Raw genomic sequence first — 26890 nt, 5'->3', positions numbered from 1 at the left:
GTCAAATTAGTGTTACTGCAATCTTAAGATTTTCACGAATGATTCAGAATTTCATAAGTTATGATACATATTCTCATCTGATTGTTAATAATTGTAACTTTTTGCGGCCCCCAGAATGTTGTGAATGTAACGTAACGTTATTTACCGCGCCGCGCTTTAGTTTAGTACATCCTTGACGTCATGTTATATTTGTTGTTATATATATACGTCATTGTTCATATTTTTAATCTGAAGTCAAATGAAGAACCTGAACACACAACGCTTTTTATCCTACTTTTACAGCGAAATCGGTTGATTAAAGCCCCGTTTATTAAATTTCATCTATAATCAACGGCAAGGCTATAATCAATGGCACGAAATGACGTCATCAACTGCCGAACCGGGACTACTTTTTCCCACGCACCTCGTCACCTGTGTTTGCCAAGTGCATCAATAATAAAAACAATCTCAAATGTTTGTCAATCTTAATGACCTTAAAACAAAGGAAAGTAGCAAAAAAACGTGTTTTTTTGTCATTTATTTTTATTAAAACCTCAAGTATTATGTAAATTTAACACTATGCAAATAGGTTCTGTTGTTGTTGCAGAAGAAGTCAGTGCGAGTTGCTCCCCTTTGACCATAGAAAACAATCGTCTGGACCAAGAAATCCTGTGTTAATTTACAAGCTGTACTCGGATATGCATCCATCTGATTTTTCTTCAAAGCATCTTTTCTACCTGGCAATACGCACAAATGACACTGCATCCCGGTGATTCTTGCGTCAACAATTGGGTGTCAACAAGTTAGGTCAGATGCTGAAGGCCATGGCAAAAGACTCCGGCTTTCTCAAGCACAAGAGAATAACGAACTACTCAGTACGCAAATTCGTGGTACAAAAATTTCGAAATACAAATATCCACCCACTGAAACCATGGCAATAACAGGGCACAAAAATGTCCAGTCCTTAACCAATTATTCCAACATATCTGTTGAACAGCTGCAAAAGTGTTCATTCTTGCTCAGTCCAGTAAATGTAACAATCCAACAGTTCCTCTTGTACACCTTCACGCACCGAAACTATGGCCGAAATGTAGCCTAGACAACCACTGTCTACCGTCGAACAAGTTGATCTTGATGTTCGCCCCACCCAGTCACTTCACGGTTCACCAGCGTTCGAACAACTTTGCCTCACAATTCTTTGGTGCCACTTTCAACATTCAAAATGTTAATGTATATAATTAGCCTAAATCCAAGTAATCTTTGTTATTTCGTCACGAAATAACCACATATTATAACAAAGAAGCAAATAATGTGCACCTCGTGATCGACTCGATAGTTTGATATCGAAAGAGAATTGTGTGTGGTGTTAGGCTACGTTGTTAACAAATGTAGTTCCTTGTATATAACAACTTAATGTCATATTGATATCATAAAACTTAAAGATTTGCAATTCAATATGATTAAAATTGTAATTAATAACGCTCGACGCTTTGTTACAGAACGATATTCTGATTTAAAAAAATGATTATTTGATCAGCGGTTATTTTTGGAACGCGGAGTAATACACTGACCTTGGTTACACTACAGTCATTATCAAAGTACGACAAACACTCGTGAAAACTTATTTTGTTTAAATAAAAAAAGTTTACTGAATAAAAAGTGGGATAAATAGAATAATAGGTCAGTTTTGATTATAGATCAGGTTTATCATGCTCGGCACGAAAACGAAAAAGCACTCGCCAAGGCTCGTTCTTTTTGTTTTCTAAGCATCGCATGATAAACCTGATCTATAATCAACACTAACCTATTATTCTCTATGTACCTTTATTATCCCACACGATCGCGATAGACCTACTTTGTGGGTGATACCGGAAAACGTTAAAAATCATCGTTATATTTTTGGTGACCTGAGTCACTTTCACTTGCTCTTTTCCGAGTAAACAGCGATGCAAATAAACTGATTGTTTGCAAACACAATTAACTTGGAAGACACTTTATTTTGAGCTCAAAACAAGTTGTTTTTCTTATCTTTTATTGTAATGTCCAATAGCATATATTTATTGTTTTATGATAACCTTTATAAAGAAAATATGAAAAAAATATTTAAAAATCGGTAAATAATTACGGATCTTCACCTTTATAGAGCCTTTAATTGCACACACCCATTCACACTACTTTGGATGACTTCAATTTCTGTTTATTAGCCAATTTCCCAAGTTCTAAACAACATCTATTGTTAAAATATTTTCTCTTAGCTGAGGTGGTTGATTTCCAGGTTCAATTAAATCAATGTCTTCCACACCTTTAACTTGATAGAAAGGCCCATGATAATTACCACCATCCATTCTTGTTGTCTGAAATAACACAAAACATAATGCTACAATCTATAAACAACAAATTAACACATGTCCGAATTTTAAATTATCCGCAATATAGTACATTGGGTGGAAAAACTTCGTTTGATTTCAGAAATTGTTGGTATGTCAATTAAAATATATCCTTCCCAGCCCAATATAATAATGAAATTATTTAACAGAAATGCTCACAAATGCCTGTTGAAACAAGTTTTCATACGGTTTTTGTTGTGGAGAAACTAAATGGAACAAACAAAATGGCGGACGCACCCGGTTGCTTTTAAAACAAAGACCGTTGGTTTTGAACTCGCATGTGATAGTCAATTCTAATCCAACTTTAAACATCAAAACATCAAAATGAAGGTAACAAAAAAAGGACTTTGACAGAAGTTGAACAAAACGCATTTACCTTCTATAAATCCAATAGCACATTATACACTTTGAGTGATCATTTTGAAACCATCCGATTGTGTCGGTCAGTCGGACCGATTATCTTAAATCACTTGTCGGTCCTGAAAAATATTTACCCGTCAGGACCGGCGGACCGACGGTTTTGGCGAACACAGTCTGTGACGCAATTTTTTTAACCTATATTACAATCGTTTAAAGCTTGGTTGTAAACAATTTGCATACTAATATTTTCATTGTTAAGAATTTTAAGCCAAACCTTGATAATTTAAACATACCTGTTTACAAACAAAGGGTATCCACCTAATTCTCCATAAACAGCAACATTACATGTATTTATTTTAACTTGAAGCAATCGTTTGCAAGATTTTAAATGTATGCGTTTAATATCATCTGACTTTGTGAAACCCTACACTTCTGAAGCATAATTTCATATAGAACCCACAAAGGAGTCAAACAACTGACAGAATATTTTTGGGTTTAAATCAAAGTCATGACATTTTATCAATAATGTATTCAATGTTTTAAGGACTTTACCAACCAAATGTTCTTGGTTTAATTTAAAACTTCCAGTATAATTCAACACCGTGCCTAAATAGTTAAAGTTATCAACAACTTCAATATCATTGCCATTGTATGACCATTTTTCATTTTCTTTTAATCCTCCTCTTTTCCGAAAAACCATTATTTTAGTTTTCGAAGCGTTAACATTTAGCCCCCAAGCATTGATGTAACAAATAATTTATCTAAATGTGATTCGACTTCAGCAGGATACATGCCTAAAATGGCCATGCCATCGGCAACTAATAACAAGAGCACCGCATAACGGGTGCCAACGCTCGGCTGCGGGTGCATTTTTGAATAAATGAAAGCTTGTCAGAATTATTGTTTTAGGGGTCACTGTGACCTTGACCTTAGATCTAGTGACCCCAAAATAGGTGTGGCGTGTAGAACTCATCAAGATGCATCAACATATGAAGTTACAAAATTGTAGGTGGAAGCACTTTGATTTTAGAGCAAAATGTCAACGTTTTAGCACGACGCCGGCGGACGGCGGACGACGAGCGGGCTATGACAATACCTCGGGTATCTCCGAAAACAGCCGAGCTAATAAAATCAAAACAATATCGTCTTTACTCAAACCAGAGTTAATGTTTTCTTGTAGGTAAAGTTCAAGATCTTCAACAAATAAAGAAAACAAAATCGGCGATATTACCTCCCCTTGCCTCAGTCCAATTAAAATAATCTGAATAAGATGAACATGATTTAACACGTGACTTAACATTCGCATGCATATCCTTCACTATTCTAAGCAATTTACCTTGTATACCAGACTTAAACATTTTCAACCATAATGCATTGAGGTATATACTATCAAAACATTTTAACAAATCGACGTATATAACATAAAGACGTTTATTTTCATTTAAATAATTTTGTACAATCGACATCTATATATATAAATAGCATCAATAGTTTAATTACCTTTTCTAAATCCAAACGGCGCATCCGACAAAACAGTGTTTTCATTGCAAAAAGTTTCAATGCGCTTGTTTAAAATCGGGATTATAACTCCTTTTGTCCATTTATCAGGAAAGAAGCCCGATACAAATAAACCGTTTAACACATCGCACAAATGTGCAGACAAAATATCACTACATTCAAGAAAATATTAATTCACCATACAATCACTACCCAATGACTTATTTCGCTTTAAATGTTTAATCGCATTGCGAACTTCCTCAACAGATGTAGGTACGTCAAGTTCTGGGAATGCAGAATTGGTTTGTGTTTTCTTAAATTTTCAATATCAATCTTTTTTTGCCTATAACAACAGGCATTTTTCTTGCGCATTAAGCCTTTATAATACTTTTTACGTGCTCATAAATGTTCTCGGTTTATATATGTTTTACTAGAGTTAAAAATACGTAAAGCGTCATGGTACAACTTTTGTGCTTCATTGCACTCGTGATCAAACCAATCTGCATTCTTCATATAACTATTTACATGAAAACTAGGATCTGTTTTATGAACACATGATTTAGAAAATAACGGGTCAGCAACACTGCGAATAGTTTCAGTAAATCTATTCAACACTTCATTAATTGGCGTTCTACTTGAATAATCAATATGCTGTTTAATTGTATTAAAACAGTTAGCATACAAATAATACCTTTAAATAATAATATATAATTATATCAACCAATGATAGCTTCCTTTAAATAATAACGGTTGATACGGTGTGTGATTTTGAAAGGATTACAAATGGGTCATGTTTATTTGTACCAGCAGATTAGTGGGTTTTTCAAAAAGTTGCTTTTTCCGGGATACATATATTGCCCACGTAACGCATCGTTTCACTTATATTTAACATCGGTGTAAGACTGATACTCAGATTATGCGTTATTACATAACAATGAAAACTGTTACGGGGCGTGATCGCTTAATACGTTTAAATCGTGAATATTAAAATCGAATATGCTTGAAAAGCTGTATTCGTTAGCCAATAACTAGTCAATGACAGAAGAATCTTTATTTGAATAAAATGTTTGTTTAAATCTATTGCCAACTCTACCATTAACACAGAACAGAACAGAGTCGTTTATTCAGACTTAAGCATGTCAAGCTCATCGTCATTTACAATCGTATACAATAACAACATGAAGTAAATACAAACAGAAATATAATCATTTCGAAGAAAGATAAATTTACAATATAAGGAGTAAACATGTTATCGTGTTTTCTTGAGAATGTTATAATTTCAAACGTAGTTTAATAATTGCAGCTCTCATTATATTATTCTGCAACAAGTTGCACTAGTGAATATAATTTTTGTTTCAAACTTCATATGGAAGATATTACTCGTATTTTATGCATTCAAACCTTTTTAACAAAGAAAAATACATTAATATGAAGTCATATGATGGGCATATATAACCGCATAAATCCAACTTTATATTTGCATGTTATTTTCATTCGTAGTCAAATGAAATTTATAAATATGGGATAGGAATGCTGATAACTTAAGAGAAGAGCTGTTTGTAATGCAAATAATACCTCAAAATGTGTACACTTACTTGAAGTTAAGTATTGTTTTAGTGTTAATATTAGTACTTTCCCATTTGTTGACCACCTATACGAAAATCGAAAACTGTAGTTGGTCTATTGGGATATGGTTCCTTAGTGAATATTAAAATCGGTTCATTTAGAGGGCAATCTATAAGTTCTAAAAGTAAAACCTCTATATACACTAGTCAATTTAAAGTGTATTATACCCCAGCGTTCGACCATCTATGCGAAAAAAAATACAGATGATCCAGGGGTATGTATGCGACAAAATTACTCTCGTAACAGTACGTAGACACGTGGATTTACATAGATCTAGTAATCTTACTCCAAATACGAAAATATTCGCAAATCATAACAATAATAATAATGAATAATAATAATGACAGTAATAAAAAAATATAATAATAATAAATGATGATTATTATGATTATAATTATAAGGGTATCAATGTGTTATAAATATTTTGCGATTAAAATAATAGCTTGCTTATGTGCCTACTTATTTAACGACAAACGCCTAAAAACTTCACAATTTATTATCCTGTAAGTTTGGCCTTTAAATGTTAAGGTTGAGATAATCACAGTCAATTAAGCAGGATCTTGTCGTCGCGGGCCTAACTCGGCAGCCCTTTTACCCGACATTCGGTGTTCTGCACGCTTTAAAGCCCAGCCATGACGATGCAGATTTCTAAGAGAACTCGTAGAACTTGACACAATTTGGAATTAATTGGGAGGGAGGTTGGCAAATGTAGCATTGTGTCAACAAGGGACTTACTCGGATATGCTCGAAAAAAGTTCGATTCTGGGCGAGGGCAGTGGTTTAAACTAGTGGGCGAGTTTACGTGACACAGTAGACTAGGTAGAATGGGTTATGTCATAGCATTGCAAAAATATTGGTTTGGGGTTTCGGCGTTCCCTTAGCATAATAGCATTTGCGTATAATAAAACACATTATTTATTTTGTGTTTTCGGCGAATTTAATAATCTTATTTGTTCTCTGCATATATACACATTAGCAAGAATCTGAAACGATAATTAAATAGTCAATCCATTGTCGTCGTATAATCGATTGATTAATTTAATAAGTGGGCTTTTAAAATTGATCACGGGTGATTAGATCCGTGAGACGAATGATTCTAATTTCATCAGTTTAGGCACTACGAAAAAAATATTCAACGTCAATGTGCACCTGTCCTGCGAATACAACCATAATCACCGTGACATTGCTTGACCCATAACTTATCGAACATTTAGCAGCGCTCATTGGGTCATTGTCGACCTGAAATGGCCCACAAGTCACCCGGTTGTGACTAGAAGCAGATTCATGTCACCCTGGGGTCACTTTGGGTGACACTTCACTTCACCCCGGATGACTAGAATCAGCTTCATGTCATCCCAGGGTGACACGAATCGGCTTCTAGTCACCCCCTGGTGACAAGAATCGACTTCTAGTCATCCGTGTATATTTTTTTATCAAACGGCACCGCATCAAAGTATCAAATAAAGGCTGTTGTGGCTGACTCCCGCAATTAATTAATTTATTTTTTAGCACTACTTTCGTTTTGTAGTATTTTTACACATAATCCCTCGCAGATGAACGACCAAATCGTGTATTTTTTGCTGAAAAAGTAAAATTGTTGCCGAGGGTGACTTTAGGCTAATTTCGAGGGTGATTAGAATCGGCTTGAAGTCACCCCGGGTGACAAGAAGCGGCTTCTAGTCACCCCCGGTTGACTAAAATCGCCTTCATGTCACCCGGGAATGACTAGCATCGGCTTGAAGTCACCCCAGGCTGACAAGAAACGGCTTCTAGTTACCCCGGGGTGACTTGTGGGCCATTCAGGTCGACAATGACCCATTGAGCTTTAGTAGCCGCTGAGCAACATGGGGTCAAGTGTTGATATCGAACTTTTATAATTCTTTCACTATGTCATTCAGAGCTAGAAATTCTAAAGCTTGAATTGTATGTGCTCCGTGCATTTACGCATACACTTGCTTTATACGCATATTTTCGAATTTACTAAACACGGAATTAAAACCTCAAGCCATTATACCTGATTCTAACAAATTATTTAACAGTTAAATGCTTTTCAATGACAATGTATCCCTAATAAATCGAATATTTTCCAATGGAAATTATAATTTGGGCAGCTTTATTGCTTTGGCAGCTTGAGTTCCACAAATAATTTGATTTATGTACAGGTAAAGACGGTGAACAAAAATTCCGTGTGGGACATGAACAGTCGCGTGGCTCGCCGGAACCTGAGACTTGAGCGAAAGATGCTAAAGAGTTGCGTCCTTATGTGTGGTAAGGAGCCGCTCTTAATTTGCTTTTTACTCTCAGTCCATCGTATGCGGTAGGAAGTCAGTCTTAACTTCCCGTTGAGCACATGTAAAATTTGCTTTTAATGTATATCACGTGTGTTCAATATGGAGTCAGTTTTATGTCATTTTAAAGCTCTGTATCGCGTGTGCGGTAGTTTAATTGTGCAAGAAGTTTTAAAGTTAACTTTTGAAGTTTTGTTTTTAGCCCCTCCCCTCAATAATATTGACCGAACATGTTTGAAATGATTCATGTTTCTACCTGGTGAACTCCTTCAAACAGCCTTTAAACTAAAGAAATTATTCTTTCAGAAACTTTGATATCTTTCTGTTTCATAAACACGGTCGACAACTGCATATTTTAAAAAGGAAACAAAAGATTGAATCATTGACTTTTAAACAGTAAATATTTAAGTATAATGTTAACAGCAGCACAGCTATTTGCATATTATACACTGTAAGAGCATTGTCTTGATAATAAGACAATAACACACGGCAGAGCTCGGCCGGACGTCTACAATCGGCCCGCTGCCGACATAACGGCCCGAGGGCCATTCTGCGGCTAGGGCCGATTTAAGACGTCCGGCCCAGCTCTGCCGTGTGCTATCGTTTATATCACATATCATACTATTTTGGCCCTTCACTAAAACTTATGCAGAACCAGCTTTCCGTACTTTTATTTTCATTCAATTGATTACGCAATTTATGACGTACCTCATGTGACGTAATTTCAATGACGAAACTACCTAGACTCTCTGGATTTTAGGAAAACAATTCGGACCTGCTTGGTTTTTAAATTCCACTCGTCCGCTCGTATTGACGAGTGAAATCTTGAAAGGACGAGTGAATTTCCCTAAAGCGCTCGTCCTACAGGACGAGTGAAAAAAGCTGATGTTAAAATATGTATTTTCGGACCAGTAAATAATTGAATAAAATCATTATCTTCATGCATATCTATTCCCAAAGTAGAACGATAATGAACCGGAAATTGTAATTGTTAATTATATACAGCAGGTGCGCGTTGTTATGCGAGACAGTGTCCCGAGTAAATATTGGCTTTTTAGTGTACACTTTGCGCGTCAATGTTGACATGGAACCATCCGACTGCATTCATTGTAAGTAATAATTTTTAAATAATTATTTAACCGCAAAGTACGGTTTAAAACCAGTCTGAATTTCATCTAAAAAATGTCTGACAACCGATCGCCGTGGCCTAGTGGATAAGGCGCCCGCCTTGGGATCGGGAGGTCGTAGGTTCGAGCCCCATGGGGAGCGTTTGTCTAAGGATGGATGTTTGTCATGGGACTTGTTCCGATTAGGCCGGCTCTTGAGCCGCGAGCGTTAAACATGAATGGTTACCGACTTCTATCCGCCTGGCGTCTGGCATAGTGATAGGAGTTGGGAGGTACATGGTATACACGCAAAAAGTGTCTCATAAGTCAGATTGACTGGCCCTTTCAATAGGGGTGACACTATAATAAAAAAGACCTTTACCTTTTTACAAGCGTTCTTTAAAGGGAGGGGGGGGGGGCGATGTTCAAACGTCCGTAACAGAAAGCACGCGAGCATTAGAAAAAAGTAAAACACAGCAGTCTTCATTTATTTATTGTGTGTTCCTCATAAATAAAGTAACTTATTCCGATATAGGACACTTTATTAGTCATATTAGCCCTTTGCAATCTTTATTTCACACATATTCAAGGACGAGTTCATGTGTTTGCAGGACGAGTGCAGTTTAGAAATATTTAGTCCCCTGCAGTTAAATATTTTTTAAGCATCGAACGATTCCAAAACGTATTTCGGATTTGTGTTTGTCATTCATAATTGGGAGCTTCGATAGAAATAAAAGTATTGTTGATCTAATCGCTTCGTCATTCGATTTCGTAAATCGTGTTTATGGACAGTGATTAGCATTCGATGCAATCGTTTAAAAATGTGATTTAAAATCAAAATAGAAAAACGGATGGAATAACAAAAAATGGAATAACAAATATTTTTATTGTATTATTATAAGAACCAGATTTAAGTTGTCATCGAGGTATGTCTGTCTTTTTTTATATAAATTTTGCTGTTTCAGTGGTTGTCGAATCTTGTTAAACGTATAGCACAACTAGAGGCATCAATTTAATGTACAGATGAGTTTCAGTTTCAGTGGATATTTGTATTATACAAATTTTCGATCATTTTGTTGAGTTGTTGCTTAATTGTATTGACCACCGTTGGCTAAAGGTGGTTCCCACTGCCGATCCGATCAACTCGATCATCTCGATCACCAAAATTTCCCGATTAAACCCGACCAAGCTCGACTAAATAGAGTATACACGACTTCTTCTCGACCTCTTGTCGATAACACACGACCCCCACACGACTCATTCACAACGTCCACTCAACCATCTTTCCGATTTCCGCTCGATCATCTCGACCTATACGCGAGCCCTATACGATCTCAGCTCGACCAAGTGGACCTCAGCACGATCGCCACCAGATCTTCACATGACCAGATCGTGATGGTCGTACGACAGTCGTACAAAGTCGCGAACGGTCGTGCATTGAAACTTTGAGAATAAAAACTTTAAACATTGTTGTTCACTAATCACTTTAATCATCATGGATTTTTTTACTAGTTTTAGCAGTATAAGTCGCCTAATTGCCATTTCTTGGCATCTTTAGATGTTTACTCGTCCGATTCTAAGAGCGTAATGAGAGACAAGCAAAACGTTTTGCACTTGAGTTTTGTTTTGGTGACATGAACTCGTGTATGGTCGAATAGTAATCGGGCAGTGATCGTGTACGGTCGAGTAGACGTCGGGTAGCAGTCTAGTAAATCTGTACATCAAATCGAATAGAGGTCGAGTGGATCGTGTTCCAATCTAAAATAGCTCGGGTAGAGGTCGAGCGGATCGGGTAGAGATCGTGTAAAAGATGTCAATCCGATCGGCACACGATTGCTTCACGATCAACTCGATCTTCTACTCGACTAATACACGACCACTTGCCGAGCGCTTCTCGATCCATTTCCTACTCGACCGCTACTCGATATTTTTTGACATGTAAAAATATCGGGTAGGACACCCGACCAATGCCGACCTACCATACCGCCCCGATCACTCATGCCGATCAAACCAGACCAGTACCCGACCGCTTGGTCGGGCTTGTTCGAGTTGATCTGATCGGCAGTGGGAACCCAGCTTAAGACTGAATGTGGACGCATTTTTTTCAGTAAAAGCCGCGCGATCCCATTCTTTTCTGATATGAAAAATCGGCCCGGCTCAGCGGGCTGATATATACGGAATATTACGCTAGTCAATTATTCCAAGAGTTTGTATTCAGTCGAGTGGCTTCTGCGATGACGTATATACTGTGAAACCATTTATTTTCGTCGGCACAAAATTTCGCCCTTAAATATGTCCATTTCTGGTTTTGAAAAATAAAAAAAACGTCCGATTTGTTTGTAATACATGTTATACGCAGTTGCGAAAAAATCGTGCTGGGGAAAGAGTGGTGACACTTGGTAGTCACTTGCAGGAGGTGGGCCTTGTTTGGCATATGCCAATTAACAAGTCTGTTATTTTAGGTGATAGTAACTGTCACTTATTATTTTATGTCATTGACACGTTCTTTGTTATGATTAGCGGATAAGTGGGACTGAATAATAGTTAACGTGTGTTTTAAACAACGAATCCAATTGCCAATTAGTCTTTTCCATAACTATCACGGTCAAACTGATAACAATCTTACCTTTATCGGCGCCAATTAGAGAAGGAGCGAACATTATGATGAGCTAAACACTATTGTATGCTGTTGTTTGCTTCGTGTTCGCTAAATAAATCTCATTTTCACAAATAAAACAAAATTAACATTTGTGCATTTTTCATGAGTATGGTATTTAGTCTGAATGACCTTAGTTTCATTAAAATTTGGTCAATGCAGTTATCAAACTGGTTCTATTATACGAAAGAGGATCTAGTTTGTTAAGTGTTTTTTTCTGAATGGAACGCTGCATTTATTGATAAACAACTAGTATTAACTCTATAAAAAAAATGTTTTTGTTATAAAAACAACAACAAAGGTACGGGTTTTTATGTATATGTTCAAAAATAGAAGATGCAGTTAAAACCAAACAACCAAACACAAATCAAAATGTTCTTTATTAATTTGTAACAAAGCGCAGAATATATTTCAGTCAGGTGTTGAGCACACATCGTCATATTTTAATTGCGTTTAATAGTATTGTCTTTAATCCGGATTCGCCGCGTGTAGGCTGTATAATCTGCAACACCCCTGAAAAACACAATACTCACAATGGGTAATAAAGTTGTTAACAATTAGCGCTAATCAACACTATTATACCTAAACGAAGTCGACGCATTCGATACAGATATTCTTTGTGTCAAAACCGGATTTAACTTGAGTGTGAATAGTCGACTGTTTCATGTTCTTTGTATCAATACCATCTGTGTATCTGTATTATTAGTATACCAGTCAACAAACAAAGTGCGCGCTTCCGCATATGGGTATTCGGACGTTCAAAAAATTGACCTACGGTTTAGCGTTCATGCCGTCGAACGCATTAAGCAATATAACTCGTTTTTTTCACTATTTTTTTATTTGCAAAAAATACTAGTGGCTAATAACTTACCTTGCAATCTTTTTTTCTCGCATTTTGCGAGTGTGCGAGTGTTAATTTTGAGACCTGTGTATATGCGTGGATTACGCTGGATTTAAATGCCTAATGCCTACGGTAATTCAGTCTTATTTGTTTCGAATATGAGACATGATTGCTCGTTAGGATCTTGAATTCGTCCATCGGTCGAAATACGAAAAAGGCGAAAATTAATGTCGGACGAATAATAATGGTTTCACAGTAATAAAATTTATATTGGCCCGCTTGATACGAATAACGGCCCTTTCGCGACGACATTTCGTTACTATTTAAAGTAACCATATGTGATATACATAAATAAATAATATCAGGTTTGTAGATCTTACGTGAGATCTCTAAACTTTTAATGATGTCACTTAGAGCTACACACCTTTTTTGGCATAGAAATTTTTGGTATAAATAATTAACATATTTTATATATGCCAATTAGAATATATCTGGTAACAAGGTAGAAATCCGTCCGTTTGGCGCTTTTAAACTTAAAAATAATCGCGTTTGTCGAAATGAATGGACGTTTACGTCTAGAAATCCCACTTTCGGTTTTAAAAGCGATACGTTTGAAAAATAATAAATTACTTGCTAACTAGGCTATAGATTTAATGAAAATTTTGCACTCTTTTAAATTGCATCTATATGTATTGATTATCATGTATTTCATTTCAAAGTCAGAGGCAAGATGTGTGGCTTTAAGTGTTCATGACGTCATGTTTAAAAGTAGTGCAATCTTATTATGCTATTTATTTTACACAAGTTCGTAAAGACCGATATTCACCCACCGAATTAAACCTGTATCTGCGATTCGCAGCAAGGGAAGCATTAAAGAATGCGTTAGGTTTATCGAACTGAAAACAGTTGATCTTTTTAGCATTAACATGGGTTCACTTTAACATGTGTAAATTTAAGATGACATTACAATTATATCACGAAAACCTAACGCAAATATGTTTAAAATCTCTTTGCTAGTTTGGTCAATTAACATCATAAAATGCCATAATAATAATAATAATGATACTAATAATACATGCTTTATTTACAGAAGGTTACACATTAAGACAATGACACATTATACATATTATGCAGATGAATCAATACTTTTTTACAATGTGGCCTTCTTAAAAAAAACATACACACATAGGTCTATAACATGTAAAACATTCAAACAATATTTTCTTGCACCAATACAGAACACACATTTTGTCTTTTAGACAGACACACATGAAATAACATTGATTAGAAAATAACATGACATATAATTGATTAGAAAATAAATGTGCTTTATATTGCCTTTTAAAAGCAGAGATAGAGCATGACATTCTTATTCCAATTGGTATACTGTTCCAGATATTTATGCTATGGTATGAAAAAGCTCGTTTTTTATAATCTGTATTTGCTTTGGTATTAACAATATCGTTATGGGTGGCAATCTGTATTTGCTTTGATATCTTTTTTAGCAGAGATATTTTGCTGCTTATTTTAGAGCATGTTTTATCAATGTGTACCTTCCATTGCAGATGTTTGTCGATATAAGCCGTATTTATTATGAAAACCCATCTGTATATAAATTCCACAAGTTATTACTTTCATGCGACAAATCAGTAATTTACAATGTATGTAAATATATAAAAGAAGCGCTTGTTATAAGAAATACGATTCTGAATAATACTGTTCCATAAGTTTCATTACCGCTTTGATAGTTGATTTGTATTTGTATTCCTAAATGTATATTTATGTTATGTAATGTTTATTTGTTATACCTAGTTACGTGACAGAAAATAATATGTAAACTTAAGTATGAAGACGATGTACTTGTGTATAAGTCTGAATAAACTGTCTGTCTGTCTGTCTGTCTGTCTGTCTATAAAGTCCTAAAATATTATGGCTAGTGACATTCTCAATAGCATAATTATCTATTTTTAGATTAAGGTCGATATTTTTTATTTTGAGCCAATAAGCATGCATTTTGATTTATTAGGGTTAATCATCATGTTATTGAGGGTGCACCATTTTTGTATGGAATAAATATCATTTTGTAAGTTAGTCTGAATTTCGGAAGGATTGGCCCTGTAGAAAAAGTGTCGAGTCATCAGCGTACAAGTCTTTGTCTGATTGGTTTAGTAATAACCCTATATCATTTATATAAATTAGAAACAAGAGAGGGCCCAAAATAGAACCTTGAGGGACACCACTCTTAATAGTTAGAGGGGTAGAAAAACTAGTCCCTAGTTTAACGCATTTTTGTCTTTGACTAAGATAAGACCGAAAAAGGGACAAGGTACCATCTGAAAAGTGATGAAGTTTTAGTTTGTACAACAGAATTCCATGATCTACTTAATCAAAAGCTTTGTTCATGTCAATAAAAACAGAACCAATACAATTACCATTATCTATATCTTTTAGCCACTCATTAATAAGTCGAATCAGTGCTGTTTGGCAAGAATGATTATCTCTAAACCCTGACTGATGTTTATTTAACACATTTGTTACACGAAAGAATTATTTTAATTCATTTGATAGGTGTCTTTTGAATATCTTGGATATTGTTTGTAAAATTGAAATCGAACGATAGTTATTACAGTCCTCTTTGTATGAGCCTTTATATATTGGTAGAACATACGCTTCTTTAAACAAGTCGGGGAAAATTCCTGTACGAATACTATTATTTATTAATCGCGGTTATTGGTAAAACAATATGCTCACCATAGTATTTTATAATATTTGCACTGTGGTGAGCATATTGTTTTACCAATAACCTCGATAATAAACACTTAAGGTATTCATAATCTTGTCTACATACTGATATAATCAATAATAATTAAGATTTTTGAATATTAAATATTACAAAAACTGGTTACAAATCAAATTTTTGCATTTAAATTGCACGTAATATCATATCGCCGTATGGTGCTAGATGTAAGTTTCCGTCAATATCAATCTGTCTAAAAGGTGCGTTACGGAGCTAGTTATAAAGTTCCAAATATAATAATAATAATATAATAATACTAATAAAAGCCCTCTGGCTATATGTTTTACATCTGCGTACATATAATAGCTAGACATGTGTACGTATGGCACGGATCCCCCACAGTCATTTTTTTTTAAACTTCAGCAAATATCAATGAGAAAACAAACCCGGTGCGGACGTGAACGTGTTGATTAATATGTAAGTAGAGTTGTATCCCTCCTGCAGCAAACAGTATTTCATTGTGCGCAGGAGAACCCATTCATTTGGCTATCAATCGGACATTACTATGGTCTTGCTGCTCACATAGCTCGAATAATCCCGCTTCCAAAATGTCTTAACATTTAACACTATGCTAACAATATGTTGTTTACTTTAGCCGTATACTGGATCGTGTGGACGCCCTACGCCATTGTCTCGTTCATCCAGACGTTTGGTGACGCTGACAGCGTTCCTATCTGGTTGGCTGAACTTCCTGCGGCGGCCGCCAAGTCCCAGGTCGTCTGGAACCCTCTCATCTATGTTGCGACCAACAAGCAGTTCCGGAGAGCGTTCTTTCAGGTAATTTTAACTATGTTAACAATTGTGTAAGTCTGATGACGTCAAACCAACATCAAGGTTTTGAAACAACCAATTATTAAACGAACGTTTCAGCTTTAAATGCATTTGTGCAAGTTGTTCGTCTTGTTATTTGGGAAAGTTTAAATGACTGGAGTGATGTAAAAGTTATAACTCAGTTCACCGTGAAGTTTGAAACGGTCGTTTATAAAATTCATTGACTCATTAACATTGAGGACAGATGTTAATAGGAAGACGACAAACGAATACAAGGTCGACAGGATGATAAAATTACAAAACATATAAACGCACACTATTAAACATTTCATAAAATATTAAGCTCACATTCTAGTAGCGTGCCAAACCTGCACCAAGTAAAAAGGTTTTTTATAAGTGTGCAACCATATCAACAATCGTGAAAATATATAAGTTCACAAAACAGTAATGTTAAGCATTCTCTAATAAAAAATAAAAGTAGCAATTGAAGTAATGAAAATAGCCATCAGAAAGTAGTGAAAACAAATCGTGAAAATAGCATTTCTATGAGACGTATACGTCAAACAACGAAACAGGCCTATCCCACTCGATTTTTCTGCTAAGTTCTTCTCAGCTGTCCACTTTAACACTCACTATTAGTAAATATATATCAAGAAAGTAAGTTACACTATACAAATAAAACCCGCTACAGTTTATAGATTGTTGATTCTTTAAAATTATACTGGTTAGAGCATGAAATAGTTTTCATTTAATTCATCTATCGTTTTTTAAGACAAACACGTTTGTTTTTATGAAGGATCGATCACTATTGGAACCGTTGCTGTGCATTAAGTACCTAATTAAAAGGCCGGCTAAAAAGTGTACGAAACACATGTATTTTGATCCCAATGTCAATCCCGACAGTCCGTTGCTTACAATTAAAATGTATTCGAGCTTTGATGTTCGCATATGTAAGCAGGTGCTCGAGAAGGCCACGTGGCTGGGTATTGAATGTTTGGGTAGTATATATATTCGGAAATGCCATGTTGTTTTTTCCTTTTCTTGTGTTCAGATTTTAGAAGTATTCGGATAATATATGCTATCAGATTGTAAATTAATATATGTTATAATTGGACCGCTCGGTTTACTAGTAAAGTTTCAGGTTATGGTATATATTATATTTTCGAAAAATATTTCGTGTCGAGTGTACTAAACTTGGGATCAGGCTAGTTTTCGAATTCGTCAGATAATCGTACAGTGCATATTTATCGGAATGATACTATTTTTTTGAAAAAGGAAGGTTGTATAATTGCGGGCAGATTTTCTATACGATGTGTCTGCATTCATATTAAATATGAGTGAATTTTGAATTCCATTACACATTCCATTTGATACAGGAATAAAGAAACATTATCAAAAGAGAAATATTTGCGAGCATCTTAACTAGTATTTTTTCAGGCAATGGACAAAACATATATTAAACATGAGTTTATGGCGTCTCTTTCAGTCAATACCGTGTGGTGGTCTGCGGGAGATGCTGATCAAGCGAGATGAAGTGCAGGAGCAGGAGTCGAAGGAATCAAACTTGGACGACAACCCGCAGCAGACGCCATCAAACGTGAGTTGTAAATGGGATTCGGAACTTGTTCTCATCTCCCAAAACTTTCTTGTAGGTAAATCTTAGTATACATTATTTTATAAAATTCATACTAAATAATACATGTGTAGCGTATTTGTATAACGTCAATTTTTTGTGCTAAATGTGTAACGCGACTTAAACGTCAAGTATTGTGAACTTTTGCGACACGTATAATGAAAGATAATTAAAGTACAGTTATTCAAGTCACACATACTTATCAACACCAAATATTGAATTTAAAAATATTTTACTCTAAAATAACCTAACATTGAAATTAATATTGCTTGGTGTACTCAGTGGTTTTCAGCTCATCTAATTTTTGAAAAAAAAAAAATGAGCTATTGTCATCACCTTGGCGTCGGCGTTGGCGTTGGCGTCGGCGTCCGGTTAAGTTTTGCGTTTAGGTCCACTTTTCTCAGAAAGTATCAATGCTATTGCATTCAAACTTGGTACACTTACTTACTATCATGAGGGAACTGGGCAGGCAAAGTTAGATAACTCTGGCGTGCATTTTGACAGAATTATGTGCCCTTTTTATACTTAGAAAATTGAAGATTTTGGTTAAGTTTTGCGTTTAGGTCCACTTTTCTCAGAAAGTATCAATGCTATTGCATTCAAACTTGGTAACTTACTTACTATCATGAGGGGACAGGGCAGGCAAAGTTAGATAACTCTGGCGAGCATTTTGACAGAATTATGTGCCCTTTTTATACTTAGAAAATTGAAAATTTTGGTTAAGTTTTGTGTTTAGGTCCATTTTATTCCTTAAGTATCAAAGCTATTGCTTTCATACTTGCAACACTTACTAACTATCATAAGGGGACTGTGCAGGCAAAGTAATGTAACTCTGACTGGCATTTTGACAGAATTATGTGCCCTTTTTATACTTAGAAAATTGAAAATTTTGTTACGTTTTGTGTTAATGTCCACTTTATTCCTACAGTATCAAAGCTATTGCTTTCATACTTGCAACACTTATTAACTATCATAAGTTGACAGTGCACGCAAAGTTATGTAACTCTGACTGGCATTTGAACGGAATTATGGGCCCTTTATACTTAGAAAATTGAAAATTTGGTGAAGTTTTGTGCTTTGGTCCACTTTACCCCTAAAGTATCATAGATATTGCTTTCATACTTGGAACACTCGCAAACTATCATAAGGGTACAGTAAAAGGACAAGTTGCATAACTCTGGTTGTCATTTTTACGGAATTATGGCCCTTTTTTGACTTAGTAACTTTGAATATATGATTAAATTTTGTGTTTCGATCCACTTTACTTAAGTATCAAGGCTATTGCTTTCAAACTTCAAATACGTTCATGCTATCATGAGGTTACTGAACCTGGCAAGTTGAATTTTACCTTGACCTTTGAATGACCTTGACTTTCAAGGTCAAATTATTAAAATTTGCTAAAATTGCCATAACTTCTTTACTTATGATTAGATTTGATTGATACTTTGACAAAACTACTCTTACCTGACATACCACAATAGACTCCACCCAAACCATCCCCCGTGCCCTCCCCCCTCCCCCCCCTATTTTTTTTATTTTTTTAAGATCATCTCACAAATGACCACCACACCCTCACACTACACCCCCCACCCACCCCCCCCAATTTTTTTTTCAACGGTTAAAAAACACAAATATTTATTTTTATTATTTTATGTTTGAAATACCGTCCAACCATCGCACCCAAGAATTCACTCCCCCCTCCCCCCCACCCGAATCCCCCCCCCCCCCCTCATTTTTTTTAAGATCATCTCACAAATTACCACCACACCCTCACACTATACACCCCACCCCCCAAATTTTATGTTTGAAATACCGTCCAACCATCGCACCTAAGAATCCCCCCCCCCCCGAATTTTATTTTTTTCGTTTTTTTCCCGCATTTTTGGGAAGATAATGTAATAAATTCCACACCCCCACACTATACACCCCTCTTCACTCCACACCTCCCTCGTTTGTGATTGAAAATGAGAGTCCCTTCACCTTTAAAATAGATGAGCGGTTTGCACCCGCAAGGCGGTGCTAATGAGGAAAAGTGCCACTGTCAAACAATTTCTTTAGAGTATCGAATAAACACACCAGATACTGGTCATCCTTGCAAAAGCGTAATATGAAAATTTCAGAGTATTTTTTTAATTCGATTCTATTGTAAGCTTTCAAATAATCGCGTGTTTTTCATACTACCTTTCAAAATCAAAAACATCTTATTAAAGGGACAATAGATTATAGTTAGTACGCATAGTCCTTCTTCGGCAGTTTTAGACTTTATGTAGCATTATTCTGTGTTCGCATTGTTAACGAAATTACATCTGCGTTTCCATTGTATGCGTCAATGACCCTGGTATTTTAATTGGATCCAAGAAAAAGTTAAGCAAAATCCAAAATTTTACTATTTCATGTAATGGCAAGGAAATAAAATCTACAAGTACTGTTAAATATCTCGGTTCATTTAAGATTCAGATTTGTCAGGTACATCTATTGTAGATAGTAATTTAAGTAAAGTTAATTCAAGAATTAAATTTTTATATCGTCAACAAAGTTTTTTTTAAATAAGTCCCTTAGGAAGACTCTTTGTAATTCCTTACTACAATGCCATCTAGACTACGCATCATCTTCCTGGTGCTGTGGTCTTACACAAACTTTAAAAAAGAAACTGCAGGTAGCTCAAAACAAAGTTGTACGTTTTATTCATAACTACCATTGTAGAACATCACTTTGTGTTGCAGATTTTAAGGACCTTACATTTCTGAATATTGAATATAGATGTAAACAATTGCGACTTAATCATGTATATAAGATTTTTAACAATATAGCTCCCAGTTATATGCACCACAACATCACTAAATGTAGTAATATCCATTCTTACGGGACTGGATCTAATGATAAGGGTGATTATCACGTACATTTAGTTGATACTTTTACTTCCAAATCTTTTCACCATAATGCAATAAAAGACTGGAATAACTTGCCAAATAATATACGATGCACAAAGTCTAAGAATACGTTCAAAAACTTGTAAAGAAACATTTATTAGAAGAAATGGAAAAAGTTGAGTAACAAGAACTTAGAGTATCTGTATTATTAACTTTTTATCATTTGGTTTTAGATCTGTAAACCATATTGTAATACATTTTTAAAATGTAAATCCTATTGCTATACATTTTTAAACTGTATATCATTTTGTAATACATTTTAAACTGTGTTTATGCAATCCTGTCAAGTTCATCATCATACGATGTGTTTTCGTATTTAAAAACAAGAATTATTTTATTAATACCATAATATGACATTGTGAGACCGTTCTCACTTTTTCCATCATATATTACGAATGTATGATATAATATTACGTAACTCAGATCTACATGTGACGACTTTGGACCCCGTTGGAAATAAGTGTTGTACGATCTTTCGTCAAAACTTTACGGGTTATCCAGTGCACTTTTATATCTATATTTCAAAATAATTTAATTTTGACCAATAAGTGTGATAAAGTGTTATAGAGTATAAACCATATATATATGTAATATTATCTATAATGGTGACTTTCTGTGATATTTCTGAATTGTTAATAACTGTTTATATGGATTGAAGTATTTTGTTATGTGCACAAATAAAATTATTATTACTATTATTATAAAGGAAATTGTATCCATTTTTTTTTAAATGAATCAAATAAAGATAGTCATATTCATTATAGATATCGGTAAAGCTTGTTGCAGCCCAAACAAATTACGTTTTAAGTCTAAGATATGCAGTTAAACTCAACATGGCGTTTAGTCTGGATTTCTAAACCCAATAACAATAGTACCGACCAATGAACCAAAATCAAGTAACTCATTGCTTATACAATGCAGGACAACACCTACATCACAACTTAATCATCATCAACAAATGATGGAAGATTGGGCCACCGCCTAGCAGCGTTGATGCCTTAGGATTACACATGCTTATTAAAAATATATCTTTAAAAGACCTGAAATTCTATTAGGGAGTTTAGCATTCATGACCTACATTTGACTATTTAAACCGCAGTATTTATAGCAATATTTACAGAACTATCAAACAGCGACAACGTGTTAATATTTAAGAGCGGTATTTAAAAACGTCAATACATTTGTCCGTTCCAAAAATCTGGTAACCGGCTATGTAGAATGTTAAGAAGGTTTGAAATAAGTGTACATATATATATATATATATATATATATATATATATATATATATATATATATATATATGCGTGTGTGTGTGACGCGCGTGTGTGCGTGCGTGCGTGCGTGTGTGTGTGTGTGCGTGCGTGCGTGTGTTCGTGCGTGTGTTCGTGCGTGCGTGCGTGCGTGCGTGCGTGCGTGCGTGTGTGTGTGTGTGTGTGTGTGTGTGTGTGTGTCATATGCTTTAACTCAGACAATAGCTTATAAAAATTACCCATACAAGATATGTAACACAAGTTAAGCTTGATAAGCAGAGATCAGAGATATCTCGTCACCAGCCATAAGTCCGTTGAATGCATGGTTCTCATTACCAACACAAAACAATACAATACTAAAGACAAAATAAAACATAACAAAACTGAGGGTTTCAATCTTGGATATGTCAATGCAAAGCGTTTGCGTTTTCACCAGTTTTAATGAAACTGACTATACTTGTCATTTGTTCTGAATAACCGATGGCCTGGAAAACATAATCGTGACTTATATGTTCTTCCAGAGCTATCAGCCGTCGGCGACGAAGATGACAACAATTGCAAAGAACAAGGTGGCACCGGCACCAGAAAATGTTATCACAGTCGTATCGGCATCAGAAAAAATTACCAATGTTGAGTGCTAGAACTGTGCGCCGTTTCAAGCGAAACAATGAAAAGAAAGACTACCAAGGAAACGGCTAATGATAAAATAACAAAAATCATAGTGCTTAAAAGCGAATGTGTTAGACTACGCGAAACTTCTTAAATAATTTTCAAGCGTCATGAGTTTATCAGTTTGTAAGGAAAACTCTGTTTTCCAGATGATAAGGCATGTTTTATGGTTGTTGATCCTTAAATTGTCTTGTACATGTATGAAGCTTTTTATTGTGGTGACAATTACCTTTATTTATCTACATTTATTGAACAGTATGCGTACAAATAGAGAGAGATACAATCCAGAGAGATCATCAGAAAAGAAATTCTGGTCCGCTAGTTTTAATCATTCCATGTTTATAATGTGTATTATGTGTATTCTGTTATAATAACCTAAGTGGATACGAACAAGAATTTCTCCTCTGATAGAATGTCTGGAGTTAGATCGCTGGCTATATTTGAGACGCGTTCTGGGAAAAAACGGGGTAAATGCATACACTTAAAGTGTCGTCCCAGATTGCCATGTGCAGTCTGCACAAGCTTATCTGCAACGAAACTTGACGCTTTTATCTTATTTGCATTTGAAGGAAGAAATTTCTTAACAAACTCCAGTCTATGCGGAAAGTGTCATTCCTTTAGGCCTATTGTCGGGGTCGACACTTAACGTAGATGCATTATGTCCAGTTTTTTAATCATTTGATTTAAGGAAAATGGCAAATAGTCTAGCTCATACGGATATCATGTTTGACGCTGTTCAGGTTTTTGATAAGATAAGATCAGGTTTTAAAATATATGTAGCTGTTTGACAGGGTGTGCTATACTAAACTCAGTGGGTGCATTACACGGTGTACTTGCTGACACTTGACATTTCCTGTAAAACGCCAATGCAGTCCAGCTGAGTCGATACCTTCATCTGAATTTAGGTAAAATGGTGAGGTTAAGTGCTATATTTTTTAAACCCGTCATCGCCTGTATGTGGACTGATGTTTTCAGGGAAGGGAAACAGCATGGTCTTTATAATACGATGATGTGTTTTCAAGACCTTATTAAAAATTTCTTTGCTTTAATTGAATAGAACAACAATTTACTAAGCAAAATATTCTAACATTAAGAAAAAAACGCGACATTTGTCGCCGACGAATATAAATGTAATCATATTCTATCTAAATTGTTACATATAAGGGACCACAGGCCCATACACACAAAAACAACTATATGTGCAGTTCGAGTGTAGGACATTAGCCCTCTGGGACATTAGCCCCTAGGACAAAAGCCCCTAGGACATTAGCCCCTTTTGACATTAGCCCCATAGGACATTTGCCCCTTAGGACATTAGCCCCTACATTCTTTTACATTCATTTTTAGGTATTTAATTTCATCTTTTTTTTTATTAATGGAATTAATGGGTTATTTTTTCTAAAACACAATATGTTACTTATGTATCTAATTGTAAGGTAATTTTAGACTTCTGGATGGTGTCAGATAGCAAAATGTTTGCAAAATAAATAGAGTTCAAAGAAAAAAATAGTAAAGAAATTGTAAAAAAAAACACTGAAATGTACGCGTGTGGTACAAGCTATATATTGTTTGTATTTACATATGAAATTAAAGAAATGGAAAAAAAATGCTTACTTTAAATAAAAACAAAATTGAACGTTTTACATGTAAAACACCTGGGGGCTAATGTCCTAGCGTGCACGTTTTGAAGGGGCTTTTGTTCTAGGGGCTTTTGTCCTAGGGGCTAATGTCCTAGGGGCTAATGGCCTAGAGGGATCATGTCCGTACCCCGTGCAGTTCAGTCAGTGAGGATAGTGTGCAAAAAATAACATAGCAGTATTGTTCCTAACAACAGTTATGATAATAAAAATGGTTAGAATAGTTATAATATCCAAAAAGTAATAATAATGCATCAATGTCAGACATAAGAAAAAGATGTGCTTGTATAAAACACCAATCGACAATTTGTATATGAATGTGTAATATGAAGCTGTGCGTTTAATTGATGCGCTAATTGAAAGCTTGTCAAATAAAATGATCAACTATACGCAATGCACCTTGTTGCGTAACAATGCAAGGTAAGTTTGACATAATAATTAAAAAAGGAAGAATAAGAAACCCCTCTGAGTGCCCTATGATAAAATAGTGAACGTTAATGTTCATCTATAATGTGTACTATATGTCCAAGCACATACAAGAACACGGTTCATCATTGTGAGGTTATAAAGTATGGAAAATAAATAGACACGTCTTTTTAATTATGCCAACCGTTGGAAATATTCCAATATATATGTTGTAATTAGTGTTGGTATGATATGTGTCTCTGTCATTAGTGTGCAATATATGCACATGATGATATATATTGTGGAAGTAGTGATACATGTATTTTTATCATTATTTTCGATTGTTTATAATGTTTGCTCTATTATTATGCCCCCTTCGAAGAAGAGGGGGTATATTGCTTTGCACATGTCGGTCGGTCTGTCTGTCTGTCGGTCTGTCGCTCCGTCCACCAGGTGGTTTCCGGATGATAACTCAAGAACGCTTTGGCCTAGGATCATGAAACTTCATAGGTACATTGATCATGAGTCGCAGATAATCCCTTTTGATTTTGAGGTCACTAGGTCAAAGGTCAAGGTCACGGTGACCCGATATAGTAAAATGGTTTCCGGATGATAACTCAAGAACGCTTAGGCCTAGGATCATGAAACTTGATAGGTAGATTGATCATGACTCGCAGATGACGCCTATTGATTTTCAGGTCACTAGGTCAAAGGTCAAGGTCACAGTGACCCGAACTAGTAAAATGGTTTTCGGATGATAACTCAAGAACGCTTAGGCCTAGGATCATGAAACGTGATAGGTAGATTGATCATGACTCGCAGATGATCCCTATTGATTTTCAGGTCACTAGGTCAAAGGTCAAGGTCACAGTGACCCGAAATAGTAAAATGGTTTTGGGATGATAACTCAAGAACGCTTATGCCTAGGATCATGAAACTTCATAGATAGATTGATAATGGCTGGCAGATGACCCCTATTAATTTTCAGGTCACTTGGTCAAAGGTCAAGGTCACAATGACCCGAATTAGTAAAATGGTTTTGGGATGATAACTCAAAAACGCTTATGGCTAGGATCATGAAACTTCATAGGTACATTGATCATGACTGGCAGATGACCCCTATTGATTTTCAGGTCACTAGGTCAAAGATCAAGGTCACAGTGACAAAAAACATTCACACAATGACTGTCACTACAACGGAGAGCAAATATGGGGGCATGCATGTTTTACAAACAGCCCTTGTTAAATTTGAAATGCGAATCGGTTTAAAAAGTAGTAAGTGTTCCATTATTGGCAACCTTACTGTAGTGTTGTTATTTATTTGATATAATTGTACTTTTGCGGTCGGAAAGTGAGTGAAATAGTTGTATTACGCTATTTGTAGGTATATGTGATTTGTTGTGATAAAATCCTGTAAGTATATGATCATTTATAGCATGACTAGATTGGACTCTTTATTAAGTCCACGTATCTTCCAAGTAGTTGCCACATAACAAAAACGTCCAAATGCAATCCCCTACCCTAAAGTATGTCATCTACATTATAAGTGATTAAATGTATGGCCATTTATCTCGACGTTATAACGGTCAAATACTGATCGAGTATAGAAAGTCATCGCGCTGTTCTCAACCTCGCAAAATATTAATTAAATAATGTATTTCCATTATCACCTTTTTACACAGGGTAAAGTATTTAGTGAATAAGGTTATGTATACAGTACATTTATATTTTACTAACAATAATAAGTTATGTTTATTGTATCGGAAGTAAACGAGCCGCCGAAATGGCTGCTTGCAAAACTGTGTCTAATTATTATGTTTGTTTTAATAAATTTTGTTTGTATGCGATGGAATCATGTTTTAATATTATAGCTTTGTATCGTTTCATGAAATCATTATTTGTGACACAGTGTGTAAATGTTATTAAGAATAAGTTGTGTTTCATCCAATTTGAGAACTAGCAAGATATTTACATGTTTTAACAATGACAATTTATTTTGGTAAGAGTCGTCCTAACAACAAAACAAACGAGTTTGTTCTTTAAAAATTATTGCTGTTT

At 35.3% G+C, this 26890-nt stretch overlaps 1 protein-coding gene across 1 annotated transcript in view; it reads left to right on the top strand.

The window, feature by feature from the left end:
* LOC127869706 (melanopsin-like) overlaps nt 1-22762 on the top strand; it is a 28762-nt gene extending 6000 nt beyond the window's left edge. The window contains exons 2-5 of the mRNA XM_052412362.1: nt 8012-8117; nt 16133-16314; nt 17795-17905; nt 22643-22762. Of these exons, the coding sequence (XP_052268322.1) occupies nt 8012-8117; nt 16133-16314; nt 17795-17905; nt 22643-22762 (519 nt within the window). The remainder of the gene's footprint in view (nt 1-8011; nt 8118-16132; nt 16315-17794; nt 17906-22642) is intronic.
* Nucleotides 22763-26890: the final 4128 nt, after the last annotated feature.

The sequence above is a fragment of the Dreissena polymorpha genome, chromosome 2, assembly GCF_020536995.1.
Source record: "Dreissena polymorpha isolate Duluth1 chromosome 2, UMN_Dpol_1.0, whole genome shotgun sequence".
NCBI classification, from domain to species: domain Eukaryota; kingdom Metazoa; phylum Mollusca; class Bivalvia; order Myida; family Dreissenidae; genus Dreissena; species Dreissena polymorpha.
This window is presented reverse-complemented; position numbering and strand designations above follow the sequence as displayed.